Raw genomic sequence first — 16,663 nt, 5'->3', positions numbered from 1 at the left:
GTACAATTTTAAAGATGCCCATTGGCGATGACCCTAGGCCTTGCGCATCTGGTGAACTATCCTCAGAACGCTTTGTTGCATTTCCTGAATTTGAAAAATTTGTTGTTGACCTAGCCTCTCCTGCCTCCTCCGCTGAATCGTCCAATTAATAAAGCAGCAGCTTTCAAGAATTACTCTTGCTTCGTGTGTTCTTCTAGCTGATTATTTTACTGGTAAATGCGCAGCAGCACTATGTACTCGTGTTTCAATATTTATTACAGTACAGTAATGTATGCAGAAGTTTTATGTTAGAATTTGTACATTGTATTGTTTCACTATAAATAAAGAGTCAAATTATAAACAAACAAACCTCCTACGCATTTTAGCATTCGGGCATGTTAACATATCCTCATGATTCATATAATGACTTACGATGGGATCGTCAGAACGGAACCTTGTCTTGAGTTGAGGACTGACTATATATCATCATCCACGTTAATATTATCAATCCAATAAAATGTTTTATAATCCCACGTTTTGAAGGATTTGTATTTTAAATTTCCTCAAATACATACACTATGTTGACATCTTACTTGCCATGCAAATTTCGAACCGGACACATGCAAATATTCAGGGACTGTCTGCGTAAGTATGGTAATAAACGGTAGGATGTTCTGCATGTTTTGCATTGTACGCGATGTCAAGATGCCACGTTCAGCTAATCTGACAGACTTCCAATGTGGGGCGGTAGTTGGGTGTCACATCAATGATGTTTCTGTCTGTGACATTGCTACCCGTCTCAGTATACCAAAATCCACTGTTGCTTATGTCATTCGTAGATGGAAAGTTGATGATGCTACCACAGCAGAAAAACGCTCTGGGAGGCCACCGACACTCACTCACTGAGATCGACGAGCTGTCTCAGAATCATGCCGCAAGGACATCCAGCACTAGAACTGTCCGCAGAGAGTTACATGCCTTAGGTTACTACAGCAGAGATGCTACGAACAAGCCACGCATCAATCCCTCAACAAGCAGTTTGGACTGGTGCTTTCACACCTTTCCTGGACTATAGATGATTGGAAAAGGTTTCTGTGGAGCGATGAATCACGCTTCCAAATGCTTCACTCTGATAGTCGTGTTTGGATCTGGAGATCATCCAGGGAACGGTTCCGGCAGGACTGTCAAGTTTGGTGGAGGCTCGGTAATGGGTATGGGGGGTGTTTCAGTCGGATGGGACTTGGTCCATTGGTGGCCTGCTCAAAAGCATAACGTCTGAAGGCTACCTGGACATCCTAGACAACTTTATGCTTCATGTGGAAGTACTTCAGTGATCCTTGCATGTTTTAGCACGCCAGTGCTCCTTTCCATACTGCACTGCGTGTCTGAGATTCGTTCTATAAAACAATATTGAAGTGTTGGACTGGACCTCAACACCGTCGAACATCTTTGGGACGAATTAGAACGCCGAATTCGCTCCAGACCACTGGAACCGTCATCAGCATCAGCAATGGGGGCGGGGGGTGACCTTGCACGAGGAATGGAAGAATATTCCTGTTGTGACGTATCAGAAATTAGTTGAAAGCATGTCCGAAGGTAGTTGCTCTTATTCAGACCAAACGTGATCTCACTCAGTACTAGAAATGTAATTAAAACGCATTTTTTGACCATACCTAGGTGTCAAAATACTTCTGTCAACATAGTGTATGTATGTATATATATATATATATATATAACTATTAGAATTTAATGAGATTCCGTCACCATGTTGCAGAACTGACAAAGACAAATCATATAGGGAGGTTGTATGCAAGACATTTTTCGGAATCTTATTTTAATAATTAATCCTTTTTATAAAATTTATGATGTTAAATACAAAAACTAAAACATTGTTATAACAGACAAGAACATTTTTAATATTGCACTAAGTATATAGATAAATCATGTATGTTTTTATTTATTAAATTATTCAGTTATCAGCAGATTCGGATTTCCCTTATAATTGTTATTTAGTGCATATAAATATTTACAAGTATGAAATTATTCTAAATTAAATTTTATGGAAAGTTAATAAATAATTGACATTTTCGAAATTTTTGGAATCCCAAAATTTGGAATCCAAAATACTTTGTATCCATTCCATTCCATTCCTTTCTTCGGGAGACTTGGAATAACTTTCTTTTCCCTAATTTCACCTCGTTTGAAGTATCAGGACTTTCCTTCATTCCATCAGAGAAAATAAATGAAAAAAGTGATTGGTTCAAAGTACTGTTACATATACTTTATTTAAGTGTAGGGATACGAAGTGAAGAGATGCGAAACAGTAATTCTGATATGTCAAATATTTGAAAGATTAGAATTACTGTTTATTGATAATCAGAAAATTGAAGATGAAACAAAATAGGTCTGTTATTATTAGGACGTCTCTATTTTTATAATGACTGTATAATATCTTAATGCATATCCAAGAATGAGAAGCACTTCATGATGACCTGACACGCCATGCTATATTAGGGATGCAGAATTCTTATCCTACATCGTTACACAACGTCACTGGTTTGGCTCAGTTATGTCGTCCATTCGTGCCTTTGTGATAACAGACTATGCAAGTCTGCAAGCCTTGTGGATGGTTCGCAGTCAGGTTAAACGCCGTCAGCAATATTTTATCCAAATGATACACAAAGTTTTCAGGTCGCGTCCCTTTTTTCATTTCTGTATTTATTGTTTTCTGAACTTCGCTCTTTACCTAACATTATATTCTTCCTTGCCGCATTCAGTATGGTTGTGGTGACAGAATCTACTGTAATTATACAAATTCCATTCATTTTTTTTATTAAATGTCATTAACAATCTACTGTATATATATATATTCCAAGTGGTCAGTCACTGAACTATACAGACTGAGCGATACAGAATTACTTCCAACGCTTTTATGCTCAATTTTCACTCTGAGTAATCAGATTAGTGATTACATAATTTATGATCAGATCTTTTATTTTAATCAGCAAATGCAATGATTGAATTTTATGGTATTTAATTGCTACTTTGTTCATATATGCAATCTAACAGAAAATTATATTTATCTTAGAATGTTTATTTACAAGGAACTGAAAAGTAGATGTGCTTCGCTGTCACTTTTCAGTTAATAGTCGAATCCTTATGCACTGCCTCTATAGTACAGGCCTGATGTCTTCTCCGTATTTGTCCTTCGGTCAGGAAAAACGTGGGTTGGAATCCCGTCTGTGAAGCGAGGAATCTATAATTATAGGAGCTTTTCGACTGAAGACGAATCTCATACGGTAAATAATTTGTAGTTTTCTATAAATCAGGCAAATCAACCCAAGAATACACACAACAGACATAATATGCGATCTCATAGCCGTAAGCATTAGCTGATGCGGGATGTTGCCAGCTCTGACAATCCTATTAGTTGCAAACAAATATTTTTAAAAAGTTTTATTCAAAGTGGAACTTAGTTTCTATAAGTACATCAAGCAGTAGAGAGAATTTATGGTGGGCTTTAGGTTAGGAATATTCAATCGATTCGAACCTGCAGCATGCGCAATAAACGAAACTGTTCTAGAAGCCACTGAAATCAGATGCTGAAAATGGAGGCCGCAGTGGCAATATCAAGAATGCAAGAATGCACCTATTACATTAGTCTGGATTGGAGTATGATCATTTGGTCTAGTGCAAGACATTTCATACCCTTCTGCACAGGCGGAATAGTTGAAATTTTGAGAAAGTACGAGAAACAATGGACTGGTCCTGCCTTTTGATTGATTGACGGCAGAGACGGCATGAACAGGAATGCTGTAGCTTTATTTATTTATATTTTTATTTTTAGTTCGTTATTTCTTAGTTGAACCAGTAAGCAAAACAAAGAAACGTTAGCTTTTGAGTAACACAACTGACTACCCGCAAACGTGCTAATAAGGTCTCATTCGCTTCGTCAGAGTTCATGGTCTGATGAACACAGCCAAAATTTTAGACATTTACCGTGTTAAATGCGGAATTGACCATATTAACTAGACTCCAATCCACATTGAATCACAAGTCTAGTTGAGAATTTTAGGGATTAGTCGTAATCTTGTGTCATTTCTGAACATTATAAATGAATAGACATTGTTGATTGATTTTTCACGGTCCTAATATGGTGGCTAGTCAGTGTATATTATTATATCCAGTAGAAAGATGACATACGTAAAAAATAAAAAATAAAAATAAATCAACTGCCAAGTAGTCAAGTAAATGAATGAACGGATCCAAAAACTCATCGGTAATATCACGTTATTATTATCATTCTCATCTCTGGCCTGCACTGTAGTGAGATGAACTTTCGTTCATCTGTCACATTCAGAAGATATCTTTCGTAAGGGTACTGTTTATTTGTCCGCCATTGTCTCTTCACTGGGTGTCTAGGTCACTCACTCATGATGTATCTACACATACTGTTAATTAAAGTTCGACAAGCATTAAAAAAAAAAACACCTGCAAAATGTACACGATTTCCCCCCCCCCTCCCTACCAGACTTCCCATCACTTTCCCCACACACACAATACACCATCACCAGAAAAGATCGAATCGGATAAGTTGGGCCGTCAAGCGTATCGTAAGTGTTTCTGCTGGTTTAGTAACGTCATACTGTGGCTTTATTAAAAATTAGGTATGCAGATTGTGGTTGCGTGACCGGCTGGACGAGGTATGGGCAGTTAGTTTGATAGACGGCGTATAAAAAGGTGTTAAATCAGTATGCTAATATTGAGTCGACGGCATCTACCTTGGGAAGAAGTGCCCGGAATGAAGGTCGGCATCTTTGACCTCAGCAACTACGTATTACATACCTACTTACATACATGCACAGATAGGTAGATATTAGGCCACCGTTTTTTCTCCATTCGCTATCAGCTTCTCCCTGTTATTGGGGCTTTTGATATCGCCTTTTCATCTGTATGGTCTTTCATCGTATAATCATTGTAGAAGATGCTGATTGTGTCTCGTGGACGTTGAACTTTGATTAAGCCAAAGACCTTAAACAGCTACTCTCGGTCTCTCATCGTTTTCAGTTCCTTTGGCTTTGTCTCCTCATTTTCCCCCCCTTTCATCTTCTTTTTTTTCTTTTGTCTATTTATGTTTATATCTGTATTTCTCCTACATATCCTCTTCGTTTTCTCTCTCTCTTTCCCTCTCGGAATTATAACGTGTAGATGTATTTTATATTCCTTGGAAATCACTATAAGTAATTTAATTTAAATTATTAAATTAACAAATTAAGTTAAAACAACTTAAATTTAACCAACAGAAGAAGCTGGTTAAAATAAATAAATTTAAAATTTTTACAAAATCGCAAAGTTGACTTACAATTCGACAGGCGATATGCGCGATTTAGACAATACCCTCTGCAGTTTGGTTGCGGGTCCGGACTTCGTCCGAAGAATACTCTTTTTCTGAAATTTTTACATTTGGACAGTTTTAATACAGTCTAAATATATGCATAGAATAACAATAGAATTTCACAATACAGTACTAGGAGAAAAAAATCTAAGTTTATTTTTTTAATATTTTGAATTTATAATTGTATAATAAACACTTGACTGTAGCGAATGTCTAAATGTCTGCTGTAGCTGAGTCAAAAAGCATTAATTAAACAGTCCTATTTGCAATAAAAAAATACGCCCAGCATTTTAAAATAATATGCAGATATATTTTTTAAATATATGACATTATTTTTTCTTCCTTTGCAATTTTATTCTCGACTTTGACACTTTTCCAATGTATATATAAAAATGCAAACATATTCTAAAAATTGATTTATTGCAACAAATACAGCTCTATATTTAATAGCGTGTACATTAATAACAAAACAACATTCTGCGAGCCCGAAAGTGTGTGTACACACACACACACACACACACACACACACACACACACACACACACGTACTGTATATACATGACACCAAAAGTAGAAGATGCCAAACGTCAAATAACTTATTTTAAGAAATAAACACTAAATAAAGAATATTTATTATTATTTTTTAAAGTTATTTTTTCGCATAATGTGGAAACCCGACTTTAGAGACGAAATATGAACTTTTTCAAGCCACTCCAGGCTTTCACTGCGCATAAACTAGGCAGTGGTCTACTGGGCAACGAAGTTCATCTCTCACCTAAATACAATCCTAAACATCCATACATACGGATGCGAACCATCTGCCTATTGGTTACCTCTGTTATTAGTTTGAGAGCGGGCATGCTGATCACTCGGCCAACCAGGCTGAGAAATTTCTCCAAATGTCTCATTACTCAAAATTATTCATGGTGTCCAACCCTGAGGTTCGTTACATTCCTCCTGGTATAGTGTATATAACTATAAAGACAGTCACAATGTTTATGATTGTCTTTAGGTGGGAGATAAACTTCTTCGGCCGATGGGAGACCACTGTGCAGCGGGAACCTAAGTGGCTTCAAGAAAAGTTCATATTTGGTCTCTAAATCAAGGTTTCAGCGTTCTGTAAGAAATTGGCTTAGTGGTTAGCGTATCTGCTCTCCAGCCAAGAAACTGCGGATTCGAATCCCGCGTAGGCATGGATGTTTGTGATTGTCTTCTCCTAATATGGACTGGGTCGCCAGGGGAGTAATAGACCCAAAACCTCCCGCAATAGGAGAGGCCTTATCCTGCAGTGGGTAGACTGTTAATTTATATATATATATATAAAATAAAAAGTAATAATAATAATTATTATTATCAGCCTTAGCTAAGAAATTATAGTAATGTACTATAATTTTACAATCGTTCATGGCGGGAGTCAAGTGACATGCAGTCCAATTTATTCGTAATTAGCAAAAAAAATAAAACCTAAAATAATTGGGATAATAAAATATACTTCACAATAATGTCTGTTATGTTATATATATATATATATTTTTTTTTTCATTATCGCTTGCATTAGGTACTGTTAAAATATCGTTTCATACGTATGCTTCACTAGTGACAGATCAGAATTTACATTTTTATTTGTTTACTATGGACAATGTTACCAACACGCCTTAATCTAGCACCTCAAACCGAAATGCAATAGACACTAATAAACAGATATTGTTATTTCTAATTATTTTTTAAACGTATCTTCACTCTTTTTATTTCTTTATTTATTTTTGCATCACTACTTAGTATTATTTATTTAATCTGATCTTCTTCAATTAATTTTTTTTTTTTTTTTTTGTTCAAGAGTACGATGGGCTGAATTTATTTCAGTAACGATTCATTTCGTCATATATTTAACTGTAGATGCCTTTGACATAATAGCCTGAAGGGACGAAATTTGCCGATTACAGACATGGCGCTTTGTTTACCGTAATAAGTTATTACGCTGTGACCAGACGCGCACATATTTGAACAAATATGAGTTCATTGGCTTTTTTTTGCATCAGTCGTGATTTAATAAATCGAAGGTCAACCCAAACTCTCCTATTGACTTTCTCGTGTGCATTTCTAATAACCTACTACACTCTGTTAAACGCATTCAGATATGTAAATATTAAAACTTACCGGAGATAATGGATCTCTTTCTAAGAGTCGGAGATCATCTGATGGGAAAAGTTCTTGGATTCTGCTCAGCTGTGAATCCTCTTTGCGCACTTCGCATTTCTTTACCATCTGGAAAGAAAAAAACAAAGTGCACCTATAAGAATTTTTCATTCGAAAAATCAAGTTCATATTTTTGCATCAATGATAACTTCATAGAAATAAAATCCTGCAAATGATCCTGTAAAACTATATTTCAGTACAAACTTTTTTATTGAATTACTTAGCGTATTAATGAAATGAGCAGGTGCTAATTTCATCGTTCGTTTTAATTTTATGTTCGTAAAAATACTGTAAAGAAATAAGAAGCCATTCAGAATGGATGTCTAAATTTACAATATCTTATATATATTACGTGACGAAGATATTCGGACACCCGCATGTTTCTTATACACTATCAGTGGTAAATAACGTGGCATAACAAAGTACACACGCTAAACAAGGAATGCACGCTAAATGACTAGTTGCGTACAATACTTGAAAAATGGAACATGGTTTAAAGTTAACCCATCCTTGGCATTCATTAATCTGGGCAGTTGTCTGATAATTACTGCATCCGAAATCAACTGTATCTAACATCAATGAAAGATGGAAACGTGATAGGAAAAAAGTCAGCCACAAACTGACGAAAGCGATGACAGTTATGTATTCCTTCTATCTTGCATCAATAAATTCTCTCGATCACAAATTCAGGACTTCCACAGCTGCAGACGTTTGTTCCAGAATATTATGTACTGAACTCCAGAGCTATTGTTAGAAACCACTCTCTTATCCACGTCACCAGCTTATTACTCATTCCCAACCATTCAGTCTGATTGCCTTCTAATATTGTGTTTACATTTGGGGTGGATTTATGATTTGTATAAGGTTAACAACTAACAACTATTAAGAGGTGAAGTAGCTCCTTGAGCGAAAGAGAAATCCTATTTTTTTTTTTTGGAAACTGAGGAGGCAATGGTTGTGATGTCTTTATGCCATGAGATGTCAGAGTAATTCCAAGGAGAGATATCTCATCTTATTTAGAGATTTGTGTATTGCAAAAAGTTAATACGGGAAGAAAATGGGTCTTTTTTTTATGAGGGAAATAAGGCAGAACTATGTTTTTAGTATTGAAATTGACGGGGTTAGCTGCACCCCATTGGAGGATGGCGGAGAGATCAGAATTGAGGGTATAGCACATTGATGCAACTGAGTTGAAGTGGTTTGTGTAGTGCAAGGTTTGTCAAATGAAAGGAAGGAGTGCATTGTGATGTCTTCAGCGAAAGTGTATTGCGTTGGTAGTCAGATGGAGGAAGTTGTTGATATTCCGAAGTAAGAGGGTTGGTGAGCGAACAGACTTGTGGAACCTCGGCATTAGATTGCATAATAAGACAATAAGGAACCATCTGCCATCATCACACGTCTAGTCAGAAAGCTGGGAAACCAATTGCAGAAGTCGTGGGACACACCAAATGATGGGAGCTTCCTTAACAGGCCTTTGTGACAGATCTGGTCAAAAACTCTGACCAGACAATACTTGAAAAATGGGACATGGTTTAAAGTTAACCAATACCAAGTGCAGTCACTTGAGATTTCATAGTATTTGTCCAGAGATGGGTGGCATATGTGAGCAGATCTCCCGTTGATCGCTAGCGGCGGAATCCATACTGGCGATTATTTATTAGTTAAGTATACCTTCAAGATTGCATAGGAGTTGGTATTGATGGTTATGATACTGCTAATATAATAAAAGCAAAAAATTCCGTATTTAATCTATCATCCCTATTTATATTGTATGTTTGGCACAGAATATTGTATGGCTGGCAATACTGTTCAAATTTATTTGCTACTTATTGTTTAGAATTTTTACATTGAAAGTTAAGTAATTGGGCTACTTTTTGGTGTGAATTTTCTACATTGAAAACCATTAATTTGGGCTATTATAATGAGTGAAAAAAAAAAAAGAAAGTGCTTTCATTAATTTATTATGTTGTCATTATTCCGTCTATAAATAATGAGCAGTTACCAATGTGCGTAATATGTGAAAAAACTTTCTCAAACGAAGGACTGAAGCCTTCAGGAATGATAGCGCATTTAAGAACAAAGCATCCAAATAAAGCAAAAAAGATGTGGAGTACTTTCGCGAATTAAAGCCTAAATGTAAAAATCGTCCTGGACTTAAAGGGTTGGTTGCAAAACAAAGTAACGAACAAGAGAAGGGACTTGTTGTGTCTTACAAACTTTCAAAATTAATTGCCAAATGTGGAAAGCCACATACTTTTGGCGAAACTTTAATCTTACCGGCTATAAATAAAGTTTTAGATACGATAATTGGCCCAGGTAAAAGTAATATGACGTCAGTTCTTCTCAGCAATAATTCACTATCAACAAGAATTGACGAAATGGCAAAGGACATTGGGGAAAAAAAATAAATAAATTGAGTTGCATAAAATCGAGTTGCATAGAATTTTCTTTGCTACTCGATGAATCAACTTTACGTGACAACGAAGCTTTGTTAATGGCCTTCGTTATATAAATACTAATGAAGAAATTATTGAAGAATTTCTATTTGCTGAAAAATTGACACAAAAATTTCTACAATTTTTAAGGTTGTTAAAGACTTTTTTAATGCTAAAAACATTCTTCTCACAAATATTATTGCGTGTGCAACTGATGGAGCACCAGCTATGATTGGTCGTCACCGTGGACTTAAAAAAAGCAGTTCCAAACATCTTTACAATTCTCTGCATTCTTCATACACTTAGCTGTAAAACATCTTAGCGGTAGACTACATAAGACTTTGGATGATGTTATTAAAGCGGTAAATAAAATAAAAGCCCAGTCATTGAATACCAGTATTTTTCGGGAACTTTGCCATGAAAATGAAGACGAATCTTTTGCTTCACATAAAATACCCGATTGGGTCATAAATTCATTTCTTTCTGATGCCACGTCTGTTCATTCAAATTTGTGCGAAGAATTTATTGATTTAAAAAATGAATTTGAAGCTAAAGTACAATTTCAACAGCGTAGATATGAAAGATTCTGGCCAAATATGCAATGCAAGTATTCTCAGCTTTGGCAAGAAATAAAATTACTGGTCATTGCTTTTCCTTCATACTTGGTCACGAAAGGATTCAGGGTAGTGATGCAATTGTTAGCTAAGCAGCGAAATAGATTGCAAGTAAGTGAAAGAGACTTGAGACTTCGTTTGTCAAACATCAAACCTGATATTGAAAAATTTGCAGGATCTCATCAGGCTCAGGGTAGCCATTAATGATTGGCTTATTAAATACAGTAAGTTCACATCATTTTTGAATAAAAATTAATTTGTATCAAAGTCATTAATTTTTAATTAACTATCAGTTCAAATATGTTGATGGTAATTTAGGTTTGCCGAATAATATATTATAATTATCTTATTGAGTCATTAACCTAGTGTAAAATTGAGCAGGGGGGGCTCCAGGCCATACAAATAGTTGAAAGGGAGCATCAGGTAAAAAAAAGTTAAGAATCACTGCTTTAGAGGATTAACGTGAGAAAGATTGGGCGACCATGGTAGTGATTTGTTATCCTTCTTAGGAATTGGTTGAACACAGGGCAATTTCCAGGCTGTTGGGATAGGTGTGAATAGAATAAGACGCGGTAGGAAAAGAGTCAGTTCTGGTGCAAAAAACTAATAAATAACCGTCAGTATGGATTTTGGAATTAACATTCCAGAAATACTAATAGGTTTGTAATGTGCTGACTCCATTTTGGCGTATCTCTTGTGCAGCGGGACTATCTTATTCTCTTTCTTTTCCTTTGGCACTATATCATAATTAAAAGTCGCATAACAATGCTAAAATAATACAAATTTATCTGCACATTTTTCTAACGCCTATAATGATATCCTATTGCTTTTTTATATCGACGTTTTTTTTTTTTTTGCGATATCTTTAAAATCTCCAGATATTCCATGCTGTCATCTGTTCTTCCTCTATTATGAGATATATCATTTTCACGAATGGTATGTATACCGACAAAGTGGTTGTACAATAATTCATATATTTGTACTGCATCACTTTCTACAGGCTACATTCACCAAAGTTTATTTCTTCTTCCCATAATTCTTCTTCGCTTTACTAGTCACATTATTAAACAACTTTAGAATTTCTTTTAGATGAGCTGAACTAATTTCCTCTAATGATACGATTTTTGTATATTTTATAGACTGTACTCTCTACCATCCATACTCTTCTATATTACTTTTATTGTTATATTTCCCTCATATCAACTTCTTTTTATGCAGCTCTTGCTTCTTGATGCTATTTCATTTATTCTAATTAAAGTTTCATTATAGGCAATGCTCTTTGGTTGCAAAGATCTGGGTTCGAATCCCTTCTAGGATGCGAAGAACCTTTATTAGGACTTTTCATCTGAAGGCGAGTTAGCCGGTCTCATATGGTTGTAGCAGGATTCATCCCCCCCCCCCCTGGGGCCTCCGATTTTTCATCCCGCAAAAGAGGAAAACCAGCCTGTCTGCTATGAGCACAGTCATAGCAGACCGTGCTCATAGGATTTACCGCCCTATCATAAGCAATATCAGATTTCTAAGATGTCAAGTTACTTGGCCGTGACAGGCCATTGAGATTAACAGGAAAGGGAAGATGGGACTTACATAAAATTAAAAACGTAACACCGGTCTCATAACAGTTTCTTGTAAAATAAATATCTCATTTGACAAGACTATATATTAAGGTATATTTGTTCTTTGTCTTCTTCTTCTTCTGCCTAACATGGATTTTAGGCCAGGTGGCCTGTTCCGGTTTCATGTCATCTGTTTCTTGGTCTTCCAATTCTTCTTTTTCCACTTACTTTATATCTGTATTAGAGGGCTCCTCCCCCTGGCGCCTACGGCGCCCAATCCCCCGTGTTCTGGATTGGTAGGCCGGTTCTCCTTGAATTCTGATGATTCGAATTTCGAAGACTCGACACTCAGGGGCTACCCTGAGTGTCGAGTCTTCAAAAAAAAAAAAAAAAAGGGGGGGATCCGTCCCCCTGGCGTCTACGCCCCCCCCCACACCGAATTAAGGACTGGTAGGTCGGTTCTCCTTGAATTCTGATGACTCGAATTTTGAAGACTCGACACTCAGGGTAGCCCCTGAGTTTTAAAACGTTTCAAATAACTCGACAAAAAACGTGACACAAAAACGTTACATGAAAACGTTACATAAAAAGGCTGATCATTTTATATATATAGGTAGATAATATTTTTGGTAGTCTACTGTTGTCCAATGTCTATCCGATTTAATGTTCTATCCATTATTTGTTCTTTGTAATATGCTTAATTTGTTTAATTTATGAAGAAAAGAAATTTGGATCTGGTTGACATCTATTAAAAATGGGTTGATTTGCGTACGAGATTAAATTTTATTTGCTTTCGTTTTTTCTCCCTCCTTTCCGTTGATTTTGTACGCGTGAAGGAATGAAACATTTTTTGTTCTCTTGTTCACCATGAAAAAGACAATCACTTTTTTTTGTTGTTGTTGTTGCATTGAACATATAATAATGTTTACTGTCCAGGATAATCTACAGTGTGATGGGGGACTCCTGGCCTTCCATTGGGAAGGAGGAAAAATCTTCATAGTATGCCCCGTCTTATTTCAATGTAAAACTTGACTCTGATTTACTGTTTTTCATTTCTTTGTGAAGGTGAAGATTAAAAATAGGACAGAATGGTGTTGTTATATTACTAGTGGAAAAAAATAGTAAAATGTCCCGGGATCGCTGCAAAAAAAGTTGCAGAATGAAGCGCTGTACTAATGAAATTGGAGATTAAATAAGTACTGCAAGAGAGAGAGAGAGAGAAAGATTGGAACATAATCAATTAAATTGAGGTTTCTACTTTGTGACAAAAGAATAAACAATTCCGTCACTGTGCATGATTGGAATTGTTAAACGCAATTTCCCAGAATGAAACTGGAAGAATTAACAACAATCAACAACTGGCCATAGTTTGTTCTGACCGTACTTGGTTAGAATTCTATCCAGAAACGGAAGCAGATACTGTTTTTATCCTGTTACACATCGAAATATAAAATCCAATAGCTAAGGTTTGTATTGGCGTGTGGAATGCATACCTTTGTCCAAAATAATTTTTAAAAAATGCTTATGCCACGTGCACCAACAACGTAGTGTGATTAACTGTTGTGTTTAAATTAAAACAAAACTGCCAAGATTAGTATAAACTTCTTTTGCTGACCTGAAACTAGTCAGTGAAGCTACGAATAAACATCACGTTCGTATTTCTCATGTCTTTCTCGTGTTGCTATGGCAACGATATTAACTTGCAGTCAAAGAAACATTAAATAGAATTTGCGCGTCTGCTGTTGATCTCTATGGCCTTTGTCCATTTACGCGAAACACTCAATGGCATTAGTCAGCTGTTGGAAGTTTGAATGGCGCAGACGTTTTCAGTGATGGCTTTCTTCATCGTAGATAAGATATCGCATAGTTCGGCAGGAGTAATTCAGAAAGATTGGCTTGCTAGAGAGAAACAGGTGTGTGTGTGCTAATATTTCCTTCACCTGCTCTCTGCTGAACACGTAGGCTTTAATCTGCTGTGTTTCTTTCAAGTGTCACCTAGAATTTAGCGTTCGCAGTAGGCGGATGAAATAGGGAATGGGGGGGGGGGGATAGCATACCGGAAGGAGGGAGACTACAGCTCCGTGTTGTACCGTGCTGTCACAGTTCACTTCTGGATTAAATCTGTTGACGTTCGTTCGCATGATTAAGTGGCAGCATTCCAGAAAGTGGTTGTCATGGAAACGAACTAAATCTTTATTTCTTGTAAGCAAAAATTATGGATTTCACTCCTATCGCGAAAAAAAAAAAAAAAAATTGTCTGTCAATTTATCATTATTGTTGTTATTATTATTACTCTTTGACGTTTTGAATTTTCTAACAAATATGTTGTCGTTTTATCACATCATAAAGAACATGTTTATCGCCTGGCAAACAAGAGGCAATAAGATTAAAAACAACAAAAACTGATATATATAGTGAATATATTTATGGCATTCCTGAAGAGTTTTCATTTTCATGGATTGTGTTGTGCTTGTGATTTCTGTTTGTGATTCACCAGGGGCTTCACAGTACCCAAACTTGAATCGCTCCTCTAAGCATTGAATTCGGAACTATACTAGGATAACTAATTTTAAGTGAAGAAATTCTTGAATGGTTTGGGGGTGATATTTATTTTGGCGTTTGATGTCATCGTTTCCTAGTTTCCACACGATTCACACACACACACACACACACACACACACACACACACACACACACACACACACACACACACACACACACACACATGTGTGTGTGTGTGTGTGAGTATGAAAGAGAGAGAGATTGCGACTTGCAAGTGTCTCGTTTGAACCAAGTTGGCATTCTGCTCATTGGCCGTCATTCACATTTTACGGCTGTCCACTGACATTATCTTGTTTACTGTCAGTCAGACGGCGTCGCACATAGCTGGGACAGAGTGATAGGTTTCTGACCGCGCGATGTCAACCGCAGAGTGGACTGTTGATAACTTTATCTCTGCTCGAGATTCGACTACTCACATGTCCCTTTTGAAAAAAAAAAAAAAAAAAAACCCTACAGAAAAGTCCCCCTACCCCAAACAAGGTCAACAACCTTCGTTTCTTTCCTGTTATCAATCTACTCGGAAAGGTGGAATAGAATGGGAGGAATAAAATATGGGGTCAATTTAGAAAGTGCTGTAATATTCCGTTAATTAAATTTAGCATTCCTTTGAATTTCAGTCTCTGCTCAAAACTTTCTCATTTTGAGCCCAGATTGACATTGGCCATAATGAAAAAAAAAAAAAAAAAAATCTTAGTAGTCAGTTTACCACGATTCTTAGTTACATACCTAACGTTCTAATATGTTTCAGAATGTGCTTTGTTATCTGTTTGTTTATTTTTATTAGTCGAATTACGTGCTTGAGTCGGTACATAGGATTATTACAAATACTCTTTATATTTACAAATATTCTTTATAGGCTGCGGGTTCGAATCCTGCCGTGGTCAGGAATGTTTGTGATTGTCTGTGAAAAAACTGGTGGTGGTGGTGGGCGGTAGATGGCGTTGGTGTAGTTGCGGTTCGTTGTAGTTGGTGGATTTGAGTGATGGAGACAGAGAGTTGTAGAGTAGGTGCCCTCCCTCGATGAGTCTTTGGACTCCCTGGAGGTGTCACGTAATAATAATAATAATAATAATAATAATAATAATTGTTACATTTATTACAAACTGAGTGCGCTTTGCACCCAAGATATGGCGTTCTTGCAGTGGCGACGTAACAGGCAACAGAAACACGTGATCTCATTTCGATTCTTATTTGATTGGCGAGTGCTGTGCTAAATATCCTTACGTTCAGTACGAAAAATCGAAAGAAAGAATAAACTAACTTTTTATTCACTTGAAGTGTAGATGTTTATGCAGTCTGTAAAGACAAAAATGCATCTATCCATCAGTAGTGCGTTTACCAATCCAGCCATCTCATCGTTATGCTAACAAACGAGGCTGCTAGTTAACTTTTAAGACTTCCGTGGACGTGACATCTCGAGTTAAATTCACTTATTACTATAGTTAGTAATGTAATGTGAATTCGTGGACTTCAGCGTTGTGAAATATGTGTATTCATATTCATGCATTAGCAAATATGTATTTGCTAACTAAAAACTCATTGCGTTCCTTGATATATCTGATCCGATGGAAGATGATTTAATGTAGATGTTCCTATGGGGAATGCAGTCAATACGTTATATATGTTTTACATATAATAGTTATGTATCATCTGATAGAGTATAATATTATAACATTCAAAAATAAGATTTGTGTAGTATATATTCTGGAAGATGAACATTAAAAAACATTCCACATTCTGTGGTTAATAAGATCATGGGTATTTTTTGCTATTTAAATATTCAGCATATTGTCGACTGGTTGACCGAGAGGATAGTGCTATTGCTCTCTATCGAGTAGGGCCGAGGAGTCCAATTCCACAGAGTACACGAATGTTTGTAGATGTCTTTAAATGATTGTCAGTTTTTTTCACTTGATGTGAGATCAT

At 36.3% G+C, this 16,663-nt stretch overlaps 1 protein-coding gene across 2 annotated transcripts in view; it reads right to left on the bottom strand.

Moving 5' to 3' along the window:
• The window catches only part of LOC150099291 (uncharacterized), a 181,142-nt gene that overhangs the window by 65,163 nt on the left and 99,316 nt on the right, over nt 1-16,663 (bottom strand). For both annotated transcript variants that reach the window (XM_090403549.1, XM_090403550.1), the window contains exons 3-4: nt 7,532-7,639; nt 5,342-5,427 (exon numbers count right to left, since the gene is read on the bottom strand). In XM_090403549.1, the coding sequence (XP_090259675.1) occupies nt 5,342-5,427; nt 7,532-7,639 (194 nt within the window). The remainder of the gene's footprint in view (nt 1-5,341; nt 5,428-7,531; nt 7,640-16,663) is intronic.

This window comes from Typopeltis vanoorti, chromosome 14 (assembly GCF_054136105.1).
Source record: "Typopeltis vanoorti isolate ZY-2024b chromosome 14, IOZ_Tvanoo_1.0, whole genome shotgun sequence".
NCBI lineage: Eukaryota > Metazoa > Arthropoda > Arachnida > Uropygi > Thelyphonidae > Typopeltis > Typopeltis vanoorti.
The sequence above is the reverse complement of the archived record's forward strand: the minus strand, read 5'-3'. Positions and strand labels throughout refer to the sequence as shown.